Here is a 16,022-nt window from a genome sequence, read left to right as displayed (position 1 = left end):
TATAGCCGTAAGAATTTTTTAGTCTAAGGAAGTAAAATGGTGAATGATGGCAACAAAAAAAGTGTTCTTGCTGATGATGAATACTGAATGTGTCATGAATGATCATTACAATCCAAATTTTCCAATGTCAAATGGATTAATTGGATTGCATTACCATTAAAACAGGGGTGCTCTTCTGGCACTACCATATTTAAAACCAATGTTTCCTGTGCAACCAGGTGACTCCTTAAATTTTATTGAACGTCTCTGTTGCCAAAAAATGTATTTGGAGCGGGTTTTGTGCTACGAGCCTGGCATCATAGGGATCGTTCAGGTTGTAAACTTGGCATATGAGAAGGAAGTGATTGTTTGCTACTCTTTTACAAACTGCAAAGTTGCACAAAAACCAAGGCCACCAAGGATACGTTTTGATTTCATCTAGTTCATTCTTTATCCTGGTGCACTGAATTATTTGATTAAAATAACCCTTATTTACATACTTTTGTCCTCCCCCGTAGACATCCATTATAACGATACATCTTTGTGGCTTAATACCTTAATACATTTATTTATCCAGGAATCATTTAAGTTAAATAAAAAATCTTTTACAACCGCGTTCTGTAAAAATATCGTATATTGTGGTACACAAATGGTAAAGTTTCGTTCTCTACAATGAATCCCGCCTCCGTAGCTCACGTCGCTTTATGATTGGCTTTACCTTCTCTCGCTAACGTTTCCCTTCTCTCGCTTACGTAAGGCTGGAGCTGATTCGGTTCTCGGTTGGTTGTACAGTCGTGGCCAAAAGTTTTGAGAATGACACAAATATTAATTTTCACTAAGTCTACTGCTTCAGTGATTTTCATATGTTTTTGTCAGATTGAAGAACAATGATTTCCAGCACCACCCTCCTTTTAAAGCTTCCAGTCTGTTATTCTAATTCAATCAGCATTACAGAGTTATCTCCAGCCTTGTCCTCGTCAACACTCTCACCTGTGTTAACCAGAGAATCACTGACATGATGTCAGCTGGTTTTTTTGTGGCAGGGTTGAAATGGAATGTACATGTTTTTTTTGGACTAAGTTCATTTTCATGGCAAATAGGTACTTCACAATAAAATTCAATTCATCTGATCACTCTTCATAACATTCTGGAGTATATGCAATTCGCCATCATAAAAACTGAGGCAGCAGACTTTGTGAAAATTAATATTTGTGTCATTCTCAAAAATTTTGGCCACGACTATACAAACGTTGAGTTATGCATATAACTACAGTTCCCAGAAGGAGGGAAACGAGGTGCAACACATGACTAATGATGTTTCATTAACAAAGTTCGGGAGAAGCCGGAGCTCATAATCAAACTCGGCTGGTTCGCTACCAGCAATCACGATTTCTATCCTATCAGCTCAAGCGAGCCTCCGCATAAATAAGACCAGAAATCTTACCTGCACCTTCTCTACAAGTAATGCAACATCCCTCCACCTCCCCGGCTGATCTCCCCAAACTCGCTTTTTACAGGAGGACCCCGGGGGGTGAGCTCTGGGTTCGGGCCGTTTCCGAGCTCGGCGCACTTGCCCCCATCAGGGGGAGAGTGTTCCGGGGTTGGAAGGAACCGGCGAGCTCGGAGCCCGCTCCCTGGACAGCACGCCAAATACGCATATCTTACCTACCCCTGCTATCAGCATTATCCCTGCCATCATTATTATTATTTGCTTAGGCGAACTCGTGAATGGGATATAGCGCTCTTGCACCATCTGCTGAAGACACCTTTATTCACGCCTGAAAAGGCAAATGATGCATGAAGACGTGGGCGGGTCTGCCAGCATATAAATGCAGTTGCATGCATCATTCCCTTTGTTCAGTCCAGCTCTTCACCGAGCTTCCGACTGCGCAGGGCTCAGAGGTGTTGTACCTCATTTCCCTACTTCTGGGAACAGAAGTTATATGCATAACTCGACGTTCCCATTCAGTAGGTTCACTCGGTACGACACATGACTATAGGACATATATTCACGCCACGCAAAGTCGCCGAACTAAACGTGATGGGCTAGCACTGTCACTTAACCCATACATTTCATGAGAGCGACAGCCCCTGGCCTGAAACCCCTGCGGTGAGCACTGACCGAGCCACCGACGCCACAGTGACATCTAGACGGTTACACTGAACAAACGCGTGCGGTGATGCCCAACTAGCTGCCGCACAAATGTCCTCCACAGGAACTCCTCTAAATAATGCCCATGATGCCGCCATACCCCTTGTTGAGTGTGCACGCACCCCAATAGGCAAGTCCAAACCTTTGCTCTTGTATGCAATAGAAATCGCCTTCACAATCCAGTGTGAAAGGCGCTGTTTGGACAGCGGCTTCCCCCGAACTGGGTTGGCAAAACATACAAACAGCTGATTAGAAGAACGCGCAGCCCACGTCTGCTCCACGTACCTGCGTAGAGCCCGCACCGGACACAAAGCATGAAGTTTCCTGTCCTCCTCAGAGTCAACTGAGAGGTTTGACAGAGCGGGCAGCTCAAATGAGAGCGTGCTATATGCCCCGAAAAGACTTTAGGTTTATACGCCACATTTGTGCGCAACACCACTTTTGACCCATCCAACGCGAACTGGATACATGAGGGATGCACCAACAGCACGTGCAGATCGCCCACATGCTTCGCCGATGCCAGCGCCGGCAGCAAAGCTGTTTTATATGACAACATCCTCATATCTAAGGACTCCAAGGGTTCAAAAGGGGGTTCACACATAGCCTCCAGGACCAGAACCAGGTCCCATGACAGCACCATTGACTTTGCAACGGGCCTCAGACACCGTGCCCCTTTAAGGAACTGAACTGCGAATAGGTGCACACTTGGCGCAGTACCGTTTATGCCCTCATGACAGGCCGAGATGGCCTCTAGATAAACTTTCATAGTGGAATGGGAGTGACCATCTTTAATAATTCCTGCAGGAATTGGCACAGATCTCCCCATCCATGTAGTGACGCATCTGTCGACACCACTATACGTGACGTATTCCTGCCCTGGGGAACTCCCTCTGACAATAAAGCTAGGCTTCCCCAGGGAATCAGAGCCTGAACGCACGACTGCGTAATCGTCACCCGTCTGTTTAAATGCTGCGCAGAATTCAACCTCGTGCTCGGCGCCCATCTCTGAAACGCACGCATAAAGAGGAGACCCAGCTGGACTACTGCTATCATCGAGTCCATGAGCCCCAGCAGTCTCAATATCAAACGGAAACGGACTCGTTTGCCCAGCTGAAACTGAGCCAGACCACGGCAAAAGTCCTCGGCCCTTCGTACTGACAGCATAGCTGTGTTCTGTACGGAATTTATCTCTAAACTGAGATATGAAATATGCTTCTTTGGAACCAGGAATCTCTTCTTCGCAATCTATTAGAAACCCCAGAGCCCGCAAGTTAGAAACAAGTGCTTGTGTCTGCAACACTGCTTGTTCTCTGCTGTCTGAGGCCAGGAGCTGGTCGTCCAAATAGGTGAACACTCTCATGCCCTGAATTTGAAACATCTGAGATGCTTGTTCAGCTGCCTCAGATCAAGGATAGGCCGTAAACCCCTGCTTTTCTTTGGGAGGAGAAAGTAACTGCAGTAAAAACCCTCTTCCATCATCTCCTGCAGAACCACTTGAATTGCCCCTTTGCCGAGGAAAACACAGATTACTCTCTCAGCACTGGGGAGTCCCTTTCCGAGACTGAGGTTGCAATTACTCAGGGGAGGCATGAAAGAAACTGCAGCCCACGGTGACTCAACGCATGTGCTCCACCGTTCTAGGCACACAGCGAGGATCCCCGTCATTATTCGGGGAATCCCTGCATCCATCTGCACATGATGCCGGGTATGACATATCACTGCACCTCTTTCTCCTGTCGGCACATAGCCCAATTGTGAAGTTAGTGCTTCTAAAGCATTTTGTTTTTCTTGATAAATCCACACATGAGGCATTGTATACTGAACACAACGCTTTAATTTATTTTACTTAAAGTTGAACCCTTTCTTTTGCAGGGTCTTTTCTGTGCCGAGAGAAGAACATGGCTGCCTCCAGACGGACATTCCTCCCTCTCCTGCCGGTTAGGGACCGGACTTCCCTGTCTTTCCCCCAGTGAAATGGCCAGTTTTTGCCAGGGGCCGGCCCCTCCTTCCCGGTGCCGCCTGCTGCCCGGCCTGCATGCGTGCTCTCTCTATTTCCCAAACACCGGGCCTCTGTGATGTCGCTGAAGCGACCCTTTTGGCTGGTGGCGGCTGGTAGGTTGGTCTAAGCCCTGAGTGAGTGGTCTGCTGAACCTCGTCAGCATTAAACCTCTCAGGGACTCCGCCTGCTTTTTAGAATCCTCAAACCGCGCTTGAAATGCACCGAGGCCTTCGCCAAAGAGCCCGAACGTGGAGATCAGGGCGCTGAGGAATGCACTCTGATCCCGCTCAGGCAGGTTCGCAAGGGTCAACCAGAGATGACGTTTCACCACCACAGTACCGGCCATAGCATGGCCCAACGACACCAGAGCCCCACGGGTTGCACGAAGAATGTAATCGGCTGTGGAATGCACTTCCCCCATGAGTGCATCACACGGCATCCCTGCCGACAGGCAGATAGCTTGATAAGTCTACAGCAAGGACATAGAGCTCAAAGATCTGGCCGCGCATGCTTGTTCGCTGTAAATCTGTCCACTTGCTTGAAGGAGAAGCGGCACGGACCCGTCAGGAGAGTGGGAGTGCCTGTGATACCACTATTTTTATGGGCGCCAGGTATGCACCTAAGGAATGCTCCATTGGGGGGCTGATATTAGTCGTGCTTCCCCCGCTCCCTCGAGCTCCGTGAGCGGCAGGCAGGTTCTCACTACTGTCTGGACATTTTAGCTTGTTAGCAGCGCTAAACTTGAGCTAATAAAACACTTTTCTTTTTAGTTTCAACAAGAATCACCACCCTGGGTTTTCCTCTTGTGTAAAACATGGTGTGAAGGTGTTCTAGCAGCATGGTGAAGAGCTGAAGAACAAAGGGAATGGGCAAACCCGCCCTCGTTGCCATGTGTCATTTGCCTTTTCAGGCGTGAATATAGGTGTCTTCAGCAGATGGCGCAAGAGTGCGCTATCCCTTAGTCATGTTGTATCGAGTGAACCAACTGAAAGGGAACTAAGCGCCAAAGCAAAGTTGTGTCTGTGTCAACAAGACGAGCATGATTATGCAGACTACTGGTAAGAAAACAGTCTTACCAGCAGTTTATTGATAAAAATATGTGACAAGTTGCATCACATATTGATTCAGGAACAGTGTTTTTCCCAATGCATGACAATCCGCTAACCAGATATGAGTTGCAAACTTTAACTTAATATGGAATGCATTACTTTGACAGGTCAGGTGACAGAAGCAGTCCTATCATTTTGTGGAGAGGCAGGGTCACAGATGAGGTCAAACAATGACATAGCACATTTACGCGTTTGGCAGAGCTTTGCGACTTACATTGCATTATCCTATACATACATTTGATCCCTTGGGATCGAACCCACGACCTTGCGCCATGCTCTAACCACTGAGCTATGTTAATTGTGAAATTCACTACTGTTATAAATGTTAGGTTGAAAATATACAGTATAGTTTCTCAATGTGTTGCCAAACTATAGCCCAGGTGGAAAGGCAGAGGCAGGGTCACAGGTGATTAGGCTTACAAAACATAATTATGTCATTTGTTGCGCATTGTATTAAAGTTATAATAAGGTTGCAATGTTATAGAGATCTATTAAGCAGTGTAGTCGGGGTCATACGCACGTATATGCCTTATGCTTACTTTTTCCACAGCGCTGTTTGAGTATAACGACATAGACTTCTAAAGATCTATATTAGCGTATACCCTCCCTATACCCACTTGTTTTCCTGCTTAAAATGTCTCCAAGCTGCATTTGTTGTAGCTTTCCGTTTAACTGTATTGCATTTTTCTTGTTTTGTTTTTAACTCGCGGTTCTTTCTTTCAATTTGGTGCATTTCTTAAAAAATATACACAATATTTCCTGCGGCCCCGCCTCCGGCAAGCGCGTGATCTTCAGTGTTTAATATTTAAATGACACGCAACGAAAATGAAGCAAAGCACTTCCATAGCCCTACTGTTTAAAAGCTCACAAGTCAGTATCATCTCTGTATCCTCATTCTCTTTACAGTGGTTTTAAACATCCTTGTTACACTTATTCTACATTTAAAATAAGGTACATTTTATATCAAGTTTTTGTATCAAGTATATTCCCAAAGAGATGGAAGTGTTGGCAGTTAGGCTACATCTGTATATGAAGAGTTTGGTTCCAAAATGAGAAAATCATGTATTTTTATTGTGCATTCGAATTAATATCAATCAAACTGTGGTTGGTTTGTTTTGATTTAAGCCATAATAACTAAAAAAAACACAGCTAAAACAATAAAACACAATAAAAACATGATAACATAATAAAAAAAAACGTTAAAAAGTTATCTTCTTTTGGAACCATACTCTTCTTATGTACCAAGTAAAATCCTGCATATGTTTTTTCACGTAATTTTCTGTAGGCTATGTGATGTGTTAAAAAGATATGCTTTTTAAAAATATTGTATTGTGGTCAACAGTACTGGTGTGACCTGTTTTTTATCAACCTTTTCCAACTACTTATTAATTTCCAGTGCTATAACTTCATAATTAAAGCATAAGTGAAGAATTATACATAATTATGAATAAATGGCATATTTAACTAATTGTCATGTTACTAGAATAACAAACACACTGACTTCTGTCTTCTTTTGGTCAGTTGGGGTTGGCGGTAATAGCGTATACACCCCTTTTTGGTAGGACTACACCACTGCTATTAAGCACTCATACATTAGTTTTAACAATAAGCATAAATATGTATGTATCAATGGATTGCACATTTTTGGCTGTTGTGGTGTGTGCATGAAGTTCATGAACGAGTGTAAAATGCTTACTCAAGTTGATTTCCGATTAATTATAGTGGGCACTTTTTGCACAAGAATTTGCATAGTGATGCATGTGAGTTTTTTTTAGGGTTAAAGTCATTGGTTAATTTTTAGTTTCTGGACATATTCGTCAGATTTTCTAACTCTCTATAATGCATTTGCTATGTTTGATCCGTTTGATCTGTTTTCCTGGTTTTTATTATATTTTGTCATACTTCGTTTTAAAGAGATAAATGGTCATTATCATCGCTGATTTACATTGCAATACATTTCTATCACATTATTTTGGCAGTTAATATTTGGGCTGTTTTTTGTTGGAGTGGGCGGGTTTTAGTGAACCTTTGGGTTGGAAATTGTCCACCCAATCTGGCAACCGAAGTCCACGAGCGATCTACTTCCTGGTGCTGTTCATCGCGAAAGAGCTGCTAGCGGATAGGGCGATATTTACATCAGGGCTGATGCTTTAAACTATATAACGTTTGTAGACTCAAGCAGGTTTGATGGACATATGCTCTTTGTGTTTTACCGCAATTTAAAAATATAATTTACCATGATCAGTGTCAGCTCAGGTGAACGCGTTATCTCGGTCAGATGCTATCTCTACGTCCAGACAAGGCTGCTAAAATCAAGACAGATTTTTTTTGAGGTGTGAAAGAATAGATGGTCAATTTGATTCGTTTTTAAATGTATTATTTTTACTGCATTGTTGTTTCCATTGTGGAAGGTTTCAAAATCATAGATGGCGTCAAAATCTAGGGTCTCCATTCTGGATTATTTCAATATCGTGTGTGAGGGTGAAAATGGCAAAATTGAATCGAACTGCAAAGCTTGTGGCACAAGGATTCAGGCGAAACGGACAGTCACTTCTAACTTCGTTACACATTTAAAGGTAAAGGTTAACTTCTATCTCAGAGAAAGCCAATCAAATATAAAAGACATGCATACACTTCTCATAATAAGGAAATGTTTAGAATATTTATTACGTATTTCTGCGTGATCACTTAATATTAATGTCCTTTTTGTTGTTTTTGTAGCTTTTTGTGACATGTTCTATAAGCAGTTCATCTGTAGGAATAGTCAGGCACACTAGACACATTCATTGTTAGATGTAATGTAGCCTATTACTAATGACCAAATTGAGAGAATACTGTTCTATTTTAAGTAATTTATTTACCATTTACTCATTTCATGTAATTACTGTATGATATACTATCAACAATTCTGTAGAAAACGATATTTAATTTAAAACAGTATTACATTTAAAAATCTAAATGTAGGTAAAAAATCCATTAGAATGCAATAGAAATATGTATTTTGTTAAAATTGCACATGCATTTATTTAAAAAAAAATTTGTGGAGTATTGTCTTTGTTTACTAAAGAGTGACACGTTTGTAGAATAATTACACATGCATTTAAACAGTTAAAGAAGATTTAAAAAGCTTAATTTCTATGTGGTCAATGTTCATACCTATTTTAGGAATAAAAAATGCAATTACTTTTTAAAAAGGGAAATTAATGAGTTATCTGAATACAGCATTGACGATTTGTAGCAAATTACCTTTTTTAAGTAATTTAACCCAACACTGTTCATGTTCACAGCGCAAACATCAAGCCATGTATGATGAGTTTGTAAGGAAGAAAGATGTGAAAAGAGAGACAATGCAGACGTGTGCTGGCCCTCCAGGCGGTCGAGTGATCTCTCAAAGTGGCACCGGGATGAACAAATTTGACTACAGTGACCCGCGGCAATCCCTCATCTCTGAAGCCATTGCCAAGATGATCATCCGAGACCTGCAGCCAGCACAGATAGTGGAATACGAAGGATTTTGTGAGCTGCTTCAGCTCCTGGAGCCCCGTTACATACCGGTACCCTGTCATTACATACAGCAGCAGCTTATGCCTGCCTATGTCTCTCAGGTGCAGCAAGCTGCCAAACAGGCTCTTAAAGGGGCAGAATCCTGCAGTATGTCTCTTGACACTGTGGGTGTCAACTGTGGGTATCTTGGAGTGACTTGTCATTTCATAAATACAGACTGGAATATCAGATCTGCGCTTTTGGCATGTTTACCTCTTCCAGGCCATAGCAACACCCAGCAGATGGTCACCGAGTTCGATGAGATTTCCGAATCCCATGGCATCTCCGGAAAAGTGTTCAGAGTTGTTGCCGACTCGTCGCCTTCTGAAAAAAGATCAGCTTTTCGTTTGCCTGGCTTCCATATTATTGGAAGCGATGAAGTGGAAGGGGAGGACGATTGTAGCGATGAAGAAGCTGTTACAGGAGAAAATAAGGAGGCCATGGGTAGCAATGAGAACCACAAGTCTTTAGACCAGTGTCTTGGTCGAAGTAGGATAGACTGCTTTGCTCAATTATTGGCTCAGTGTGTCAAGGAAGGAGTTTGCGCTTCCTCTCAGATATCCGTTCCTTTAAGCAAAGCAGCCCATCTTTACAACTATATTATTGCTACTGTAGCCCCTGAAAAACTGCTTCAAGTGTTCGGCTCTACAGTTGACCAGGGACCCTCATCCAAGTACTGGAACGCACAGTTAAAAATAATGCGTCAAATGGTGGAGTCAATGGATTTTCTTGAAGACATTGTGGATAGAAGTGACCTAGTCCTCGGTAGTTTAGAAAAAGCAGTGTTACGGGAGATGGTGGAGGTATTGGAACCTTTCGAAGAGGCCTCAGACATGGTATCTGGAGACAAGCATGTGTCCATCAGCTTAGCCCTTCCATGTGTACTAGGTCTTCGCAAGCATCTGGCAGAAGTCAATACTCAACAGTGTTCAGAGATTGTGATGGGATTATCTCAAGCTCTGGACCGCAGGCTCGCTGGGATTCTTGAAGACCCTCTCTATGTGACAGCAACTACCCTGGATCCACAGTTCAAACTGTCTTGGAGCAGTGACAGTGACTGGCACAAGCAGGTATTGCTGGAGGAGATCGGAAAGCATTCACAGCCATTGAGTCCACTAGAACATCATTCAGAGGCCCAGCCATCACCATCTAAACGCTGCAAGCTCTTCTCTTTCATCAAGCAGAGGCCGACCGCTCAGGCCAAGACTGTGGAGCAGGAGTTGTCTACGTATCTCCACGAAGAACCAACGGATGAGGATCCATTGCAATACTGGAAGCGCAAGTCCATCGATTTCCCCTTGCTCTCGCAAGTAGCCAAGAAAGTTTTCACCGTGCCAGCAACAACCACATCGGTGGATCAGATATTTGACCTGGTCAGCAAAACATTTAGACCACAGCAATGTCGATTTCTGCCCAAAAACTTGGACACTCTGATTTACTTAAAAGCTAACTATAGAATACTTTGGTCTTAAGTGCAAAGAAAGCTTTAAAGGATTTCCGTTATACTGATTTTAAACCAAACACCTCAAATCCAGAAGGGGATTGTGCCTGATATGTATCTGTCCATATAAATGCTGTAGATTGTTTCTATAGACAATTCGATTCTATCCCTATTTTAGTAAACTGGATGTAATTGATGTAACTGTTATGGTTAAAGGGATAGTTCACCTAAAATGTACAATTCTGCCATCACATACTCATCCTCAGGTCATTCCAAACACATATAACTTTCTTTCTTCTGCAGAACACAAAAGAATATTTTTCAAGAATGTTGGTGACTGAACAACATTGACATCCAATGTATAGGCACAAACCATTGAGACATTTGTCAAAATATCTTCTTTTGTGTTCCACAGAGTCATAAACAGGTTTTGAGCAACATGAAGATGTTTGTTTGAGTGAACTATCCCTTTAACACAAGCACTGTTTGATAGTAGTTCATGTTAGTTCACTGTTCAATAGATCATGTTGTCTACATTTACAATGAGCTATTACTCCGTAATTATTGAAAGTTATTAGTTAATGAAAGTGTTGCCCTAATGTGGCTGGTTGCCTTTGTTAAAGCTTTCTAGCTTTTTCATTTTATTTTTCGCCCTAATATAATGGTACTTAAAGGATTAAGTAAGAACACTGCTGCAAATCCCTGAATAATTGTTGAACATTTACAAAGTTCTCCTTCACTATCAGCATGCGATTTAACCCTAGAAAAAGGTACCAAATGTTTTCATAAAAAAAGTCTAAACCTTATTAAACATTGGGGTTTAAGCTTTATACTCATTAAGAATAATAATTAGTCAAATGGAGTTACAATATGGCTGACAAGCTTTTTGAACGGGTTCTTTGTGTACAAAACCCACCCACTAGAAAACTGCAGGCAGTCTCTGTAATTGAAAATAATTACATTTCAATACTGTGGGGAATTGGAAAAAGCTGATGGTGAACTGGGATCTCTCAGCTTGCAGGGCTGAATAGAGAGTAATAAAGTCTGTGGGATATCAAGATATGGATCCGGTAGCTGGTGTGCAATAGGGACAATAAAATTTCAGTAAAAAGTATTTGATACCAAACCCTACATTTTGTCATTAACCTGTAAAACATGTCACGCAGTATATGCGAATGGTCAATTTTACTGTCTCTACATCACAAATTTTCAACCGTCTCAGTGTGTATGCATATGCATTTATAGGTAACATGCACTTGTTTCAAGTTGTGCATCCTAATAGTCTGTATATAGATGTCCCTGTATTCTGTGAAGAAGGAAATGGGAAACAGGACATTCAATCAATAAACTCTGTCTCAAAAAGATTTATGTGTAAGGTGGAGCGACACTGCTGCACTGCAGCTGTAATGAACAATCGTCTGTTCCCATTTAGTTAAGCAAAACTACAATTTCATATTTCTTCATTAATATGCATACGGTAATATTGCATTTTCTATTTGTGTACATGCAATAAGTGACAACTGGCAACATTTAAACAGAAAAGCAAAGTCCATTTGACATTTCATTTCACATCTTAGCAGGAACGACCCGGCCATATTGGAAGCAATAGCAGAGCCTCAATTTCATTTCTATATTGTCACGCTCACCGTGCCAAAAAATTGTCCTGCTTGCAATCTTTATGCCAATAACAGATGCCTGTGAATCAGTATATGTATTTGTTGAGGTATTGGGTGGGTTTGTGTGGGCAATGAGCCAGTTGTATTTTCGATAACATTTAAAAAAGAACATTTAAAACTGGCAGTTTACAATCAGCTTACAACATTACAACATTGTTTGATCAACAATATGCTTTCATACAAGTCATTCATTTATGAGACAATCACGCCGGCTGCAAGGTGCAGGCAGTCCAATATCATTACACCTAAGGTAGATTAGCTATTCATTTTCTGTTATTGGGAGGTCAGATACAGCTTTACATAATGACTATGTTATCTTTTACAATAAATGAGCCACACGCGACCAAACATTCCAGCTGCTCGCACACCCACAGATCTATATTTAAACAGTTTGTCACTGATGTATCATAAACCACAGCTGATAGCTTTGTTCTGTATACAAGCAATTGCTTTTAGCAATACCAATAGCTCTTACGCGTGCCTTAAAATGAAATTTCTGATCGTTTTTACTACTTTTATGGTTTTAGCATAGATTGTAGTTTATAGCTTTGGGATAGGACTATACATTCTAAAAGAGTCTAGGTTATTTTAAAACCATAGTTGGGGTTTTAGTAGTAGACATAGTTCAAGAAAAAGCTTGAGTTTTATTTCTTCAGGACAGGTCAGGTCAGTATTACGCTGGTCTTTAGATGACCTTCATGTGAAAGCAGTGAGGCCCTAACCTGATCCATGATCCAACTATGTGAAGAGACCGAGTCACTCTGAGCTCTCTGCCAGATTTCAGTTATTAATAAACTCCCTGTTGTTGGTTTGTGAAAAGTAATATCCCCATCAAAAGAGAAGGAAAAATACTTATGAGCAAGTCATTATATGCAATTTGATTCAGCTCTCTTAATCTGAAATTGAGCAAGAAAAATAGTTGTTGATGCACATGTTAAACACAATAGGGCGGTGACATTTAAACAATGTCAAAGTATACTGAACCTATGAAAATTCCTCTCTTCCCCATTATCCTTGGGCCTTTTTATAGCATGGAAACAAGAGAGAGCAGCTGCCCTTTTACTTTGCCTCCCTTGTGCGTTCTCTGACCGGCTCCTGTTTGTGACACGTTATCTTTATCTTCTTTTCTAACTCTCAGACTTAGGAACATATTCAAGCTGTCATCTCTCTGACTCACATACTAAATCAACAGCACCCCTCACACACTCACTGACCCATCGCACAACTAAGTCATGGCGGACAGAAAGGACAGCAAGACTCCCAGCAAGGGTCTGATAAAGAAGAAAGAGAAGAAAGTGGAGCGTAAACCCGAGAAGGAGAAAGAAAAGGTCAAAGATAAGGATGAAAAGATGAAGAAAAAGTCAGAGAAGGCCCCAGAAAATCAGCCCCAAAATGAGGATACGCCTCAGGGAAATGGAGAGGTAGCAGAAGGAGCTCAGGGGCCAGCCAAAGATGAGGAGTTTCAGCTGGAGCCTATGGAGCTTCCTCCATTTCAGATCATTGTAGGGTAGGTCAACGATTTCTTGCTATATCATTAAAGTGCAAGGTAACATTATGTGTCCACTTTCTTTTGGGACTCGTTTTTATTTTTACAGTGTAACCTATCTTAACATTTAGCCTAACCCACTGCTTAAAGTTTTGTAAAATATACAAAAGAAAAATAGTGGACTGTTCACATCTAGACAGAAGCATTTGGATTTTTCAATAATTTAGTAAACTTAATTTTGTAGCTTGCAATCTTGTAAAACAATACAAGACCCGAACCCCATTGGGAACCAACTCTGTTGAACAAGCATAAGGCTTTTTTCAGCGTCCTTTAAAATGTCCAAATAATCTGTTTCCTCCCACAGTGACAGAATGAGCCCCATCTTCTTTAAATTCCAATTTAAAAATGTGGAATATTCCTCAGGGCGAAACAAGACCTTCCTGTGCTACCAGGTGGACATACAAGGGGCCACTGGAGAGCCAGACGGGCTTCGTGGTTTTCTGGAGGATGAGCATTCGTGTTCACACGCTGAAGAAGCTTTCTTCCAGCAAGTGCTGGCCTTTTACGACAAGACGCTTCACTACACAGTAACCTGGTACACGTCCTCTAGCCCCTGCGCAGCTTGCGCTGCTAAGCTTGTGGAGATCTTGCAAGCCCGCAAGACGCTCCGCCTTATCATCCACTGCTCCCGCCTCTTCCTGTGGGAGGAGCCAGAGATACAAGCCGGACTTCAGGCGCTAGTTAGTGCGGGTTGTAAGCTACGCATGATGAGACCTTTGGATTTTGTATACGTTTGGTCTACCTTTGTAGAGAACGAGGAAGACAACTTTACACCCTGGGAGGACTGTCAAGATAACTATCAATATTATGATGACAAGCTGTGTGATATTTTAAAGTAGAAAAAGATGTTAGCCATAGAGATTTGATTAAATAACATGCTTAAAGGGATAGTTCACCCACAATTAAAAAATCTGTCATCATTTACTCACCCACAAGTTGTTCCAAACCTGTATAAATTACTTTTTTTGCTGATCACAAAGGAAGATAGTTGGAAGAATGTTAGCAATTTTCAATTCTGGGACATCATTGACTACCATAGAAGGAAAAATAATAATGTCAAAGGTGCCGCAAAACAGTTTGCTTTTCTAAATTCTTAAAAAATAAACAGAACAAAAAAATGACACAATAATTTGTTCTACTATGGTGAACAACTTGAGGGTGAGTAAATGGTGACAGAATTTTCATTTTTGGGTGAAGTATCCCTTCAAGTTTCTGGTTGGGAATTTAAACTTCTGAATCAAATTCAAACCACACTTGTGTATTTAGGAGGGTTCTTAAATGTATGGGATAACCTTACTTTACATCACCAAATAACAGTTTTAGTTTTTAGTTGGAAAAACTGGCCTTGATTGATTTTGCAAAACCAAATAGAGTTTGCTCTGATCACCATGTTTTAATATAAATATAAACATATATTTTTTAAACATATGGAATTCTCATAGTAAAGAACATCCTTTATGTTAATATAATAATGACTATGACCATGACAATGACATGACTAAATTACAAAGCTTCTTTTTGATAACTGGTGATACTATAGCCCATTTTGTAAGATGTAAACAAAACTGGTGCGTTTCCACTCTACATAAACATTAGAACATAAAACAACCAACAGAGAATTTAGAACAAAATGTTAAACCAACATCTTTAAGACATAATTACATGTAATAAATATTAAACTAAAAATATATACAGTATATTGCAATATACCGTTATATACAGGGCTTGACATTAAGCATTGTCATGTGGTTGTACTTCGGACAAATACATTTGTCATTCACTTGTCCGAGTACAAAAATTATTTGTCCAAAGATAAAAAATATTATTTCATTTGAATTATAATATAATATAATCAATATAATGTTTCGGATTTAGATTGGTCACGTTTGCTTCTAAGCATTTTAACTAGTGTCCGCTTTGGCCGCCTGAATTTGGTTATAGGCCTACTCTCCGTGACTGCTATAAAAAAAAGCAAGCAGTAATTATTATTAGTGTTAAGGCTGTAAGTTAACTTTTTTTGCACATAGCACTGATGCTAGAGAGGTAAAGTTTGGTAGCACAGGCAGAAATGTGCAAGTGTAGTTCATTATGAATAGGCAGATAACTGACAAAACACATTAATGTTACATACAGAAGGATACATTAGGGCCATATCATTTTTAGATTACCTAAATTTGTTTTAATATTTCAAAGTTCTGTGTTTTTCCTTTTTTACTATACAATAGTGGTATATTTGTCCACATAAATTACTGTAGTATACTATAGTATTTACTAAAGAAAACTGCAGTAAAATTCTTACTATAATGTTTTTTAACTTTACTATAGTATACAGTGTTTATCAATTGACTACAAGGGCACTTCAATTTTCAATAGCAAATACTATAATACACTACAGTATTTTTTGTCTGAGTGTTCAATTTAACAGGACTTTTATTTTGACGGGACTTCGGGAAGACGCTTGTTTGCAGATAGCTTCACTCAAACAGTAAAACGGTCGTAAAATAAACTCTCAGAGCAACTCTGGAGATGAAGTTCATGTGTTCATATCCTCAATCATACAGCGCAGACGCAGATAAA

General features: G+C 40.8%; 2 protein-coding genes across 3 annotated transcripts; both read left to right on the top strand.

The window, feature by feature from the left end:
• Positions 1-3,449: 3,449 nt before the first annotated feature.
• On the top strand, positions 3,450-11,579 carry si:dkey-109j17.5 (zinc finger BED domain-containing protein 4). Of its 2 annotated transcripts, none has more exons than XM_057363290.1 (3): positions 3,450-3,836; positions 4,004-7,815; positions 8,527-11,579. In XM_057363290.1, exons 2-3 carry the CDS (start codon positions 7,666-7,668, stop codon positions 10,252-10,254), a joined length of 1,878 nt encoding a protein of 625 aa, XP_057219273.1. In that variant the 5' UTR covers positions 3,450-3,836; positions 4,004-7,665; the 3' UTR covers positions 10,255-11,579. The 2 variants fall into 2 exon arrangements, with proteins under 2 accessions (XP_057219273.1, XP_057219274.1); XM_057363291.1 differs by lacking the exon at positions 3,450-3,836 and having other exon boundaries at positions 7,305-7,572; positions 7,651-7,815.
• Positions 11,580-12,417: 838 nt separating this feature from the next.
• On the top strand, positions 12,418-15,971 carry apobec2b (apolipoprotein B mRNA editing enzyme, catalytic polypeptide-like 2b). The gene is made up of 2 exons (XM_057363292.1): positions 12,418-13,406; positions 13,750-15,971. The coding sequence occupies exons 1-2, from the start codon at positions 13,132-13,134 to the stop codon at positions 14,282-14,284; spliced, it is 810 nt and encodes a 269-aa protein (XP_057219275.1). The 5' UTR covers positions 12,418-13,131; the 3' UTR covers positions 14,285-15,971.
• Positions 15,972-16,022: the final 51 nt, after the last annotated feature.

This window comes from Triplophysa rosa, linkage group LG21 (genome assembly GCF_024868665.1).
Source record: "Triplophysa rosa linkage group LG21, Trosa_1v2, whole genome shotgun sequence".
Taxonomy (NCBI): Eukaryota; Metazoa; Chordata; class Actinopteri; order Cypriniformes; family Nemacheilidae; genus Triplophysa; species Triplophysa rosa.
Note: the sequence above shows the minus strand (reverse complement) of the source record. Positions and strands in the feature narration are given on the sequence as shown.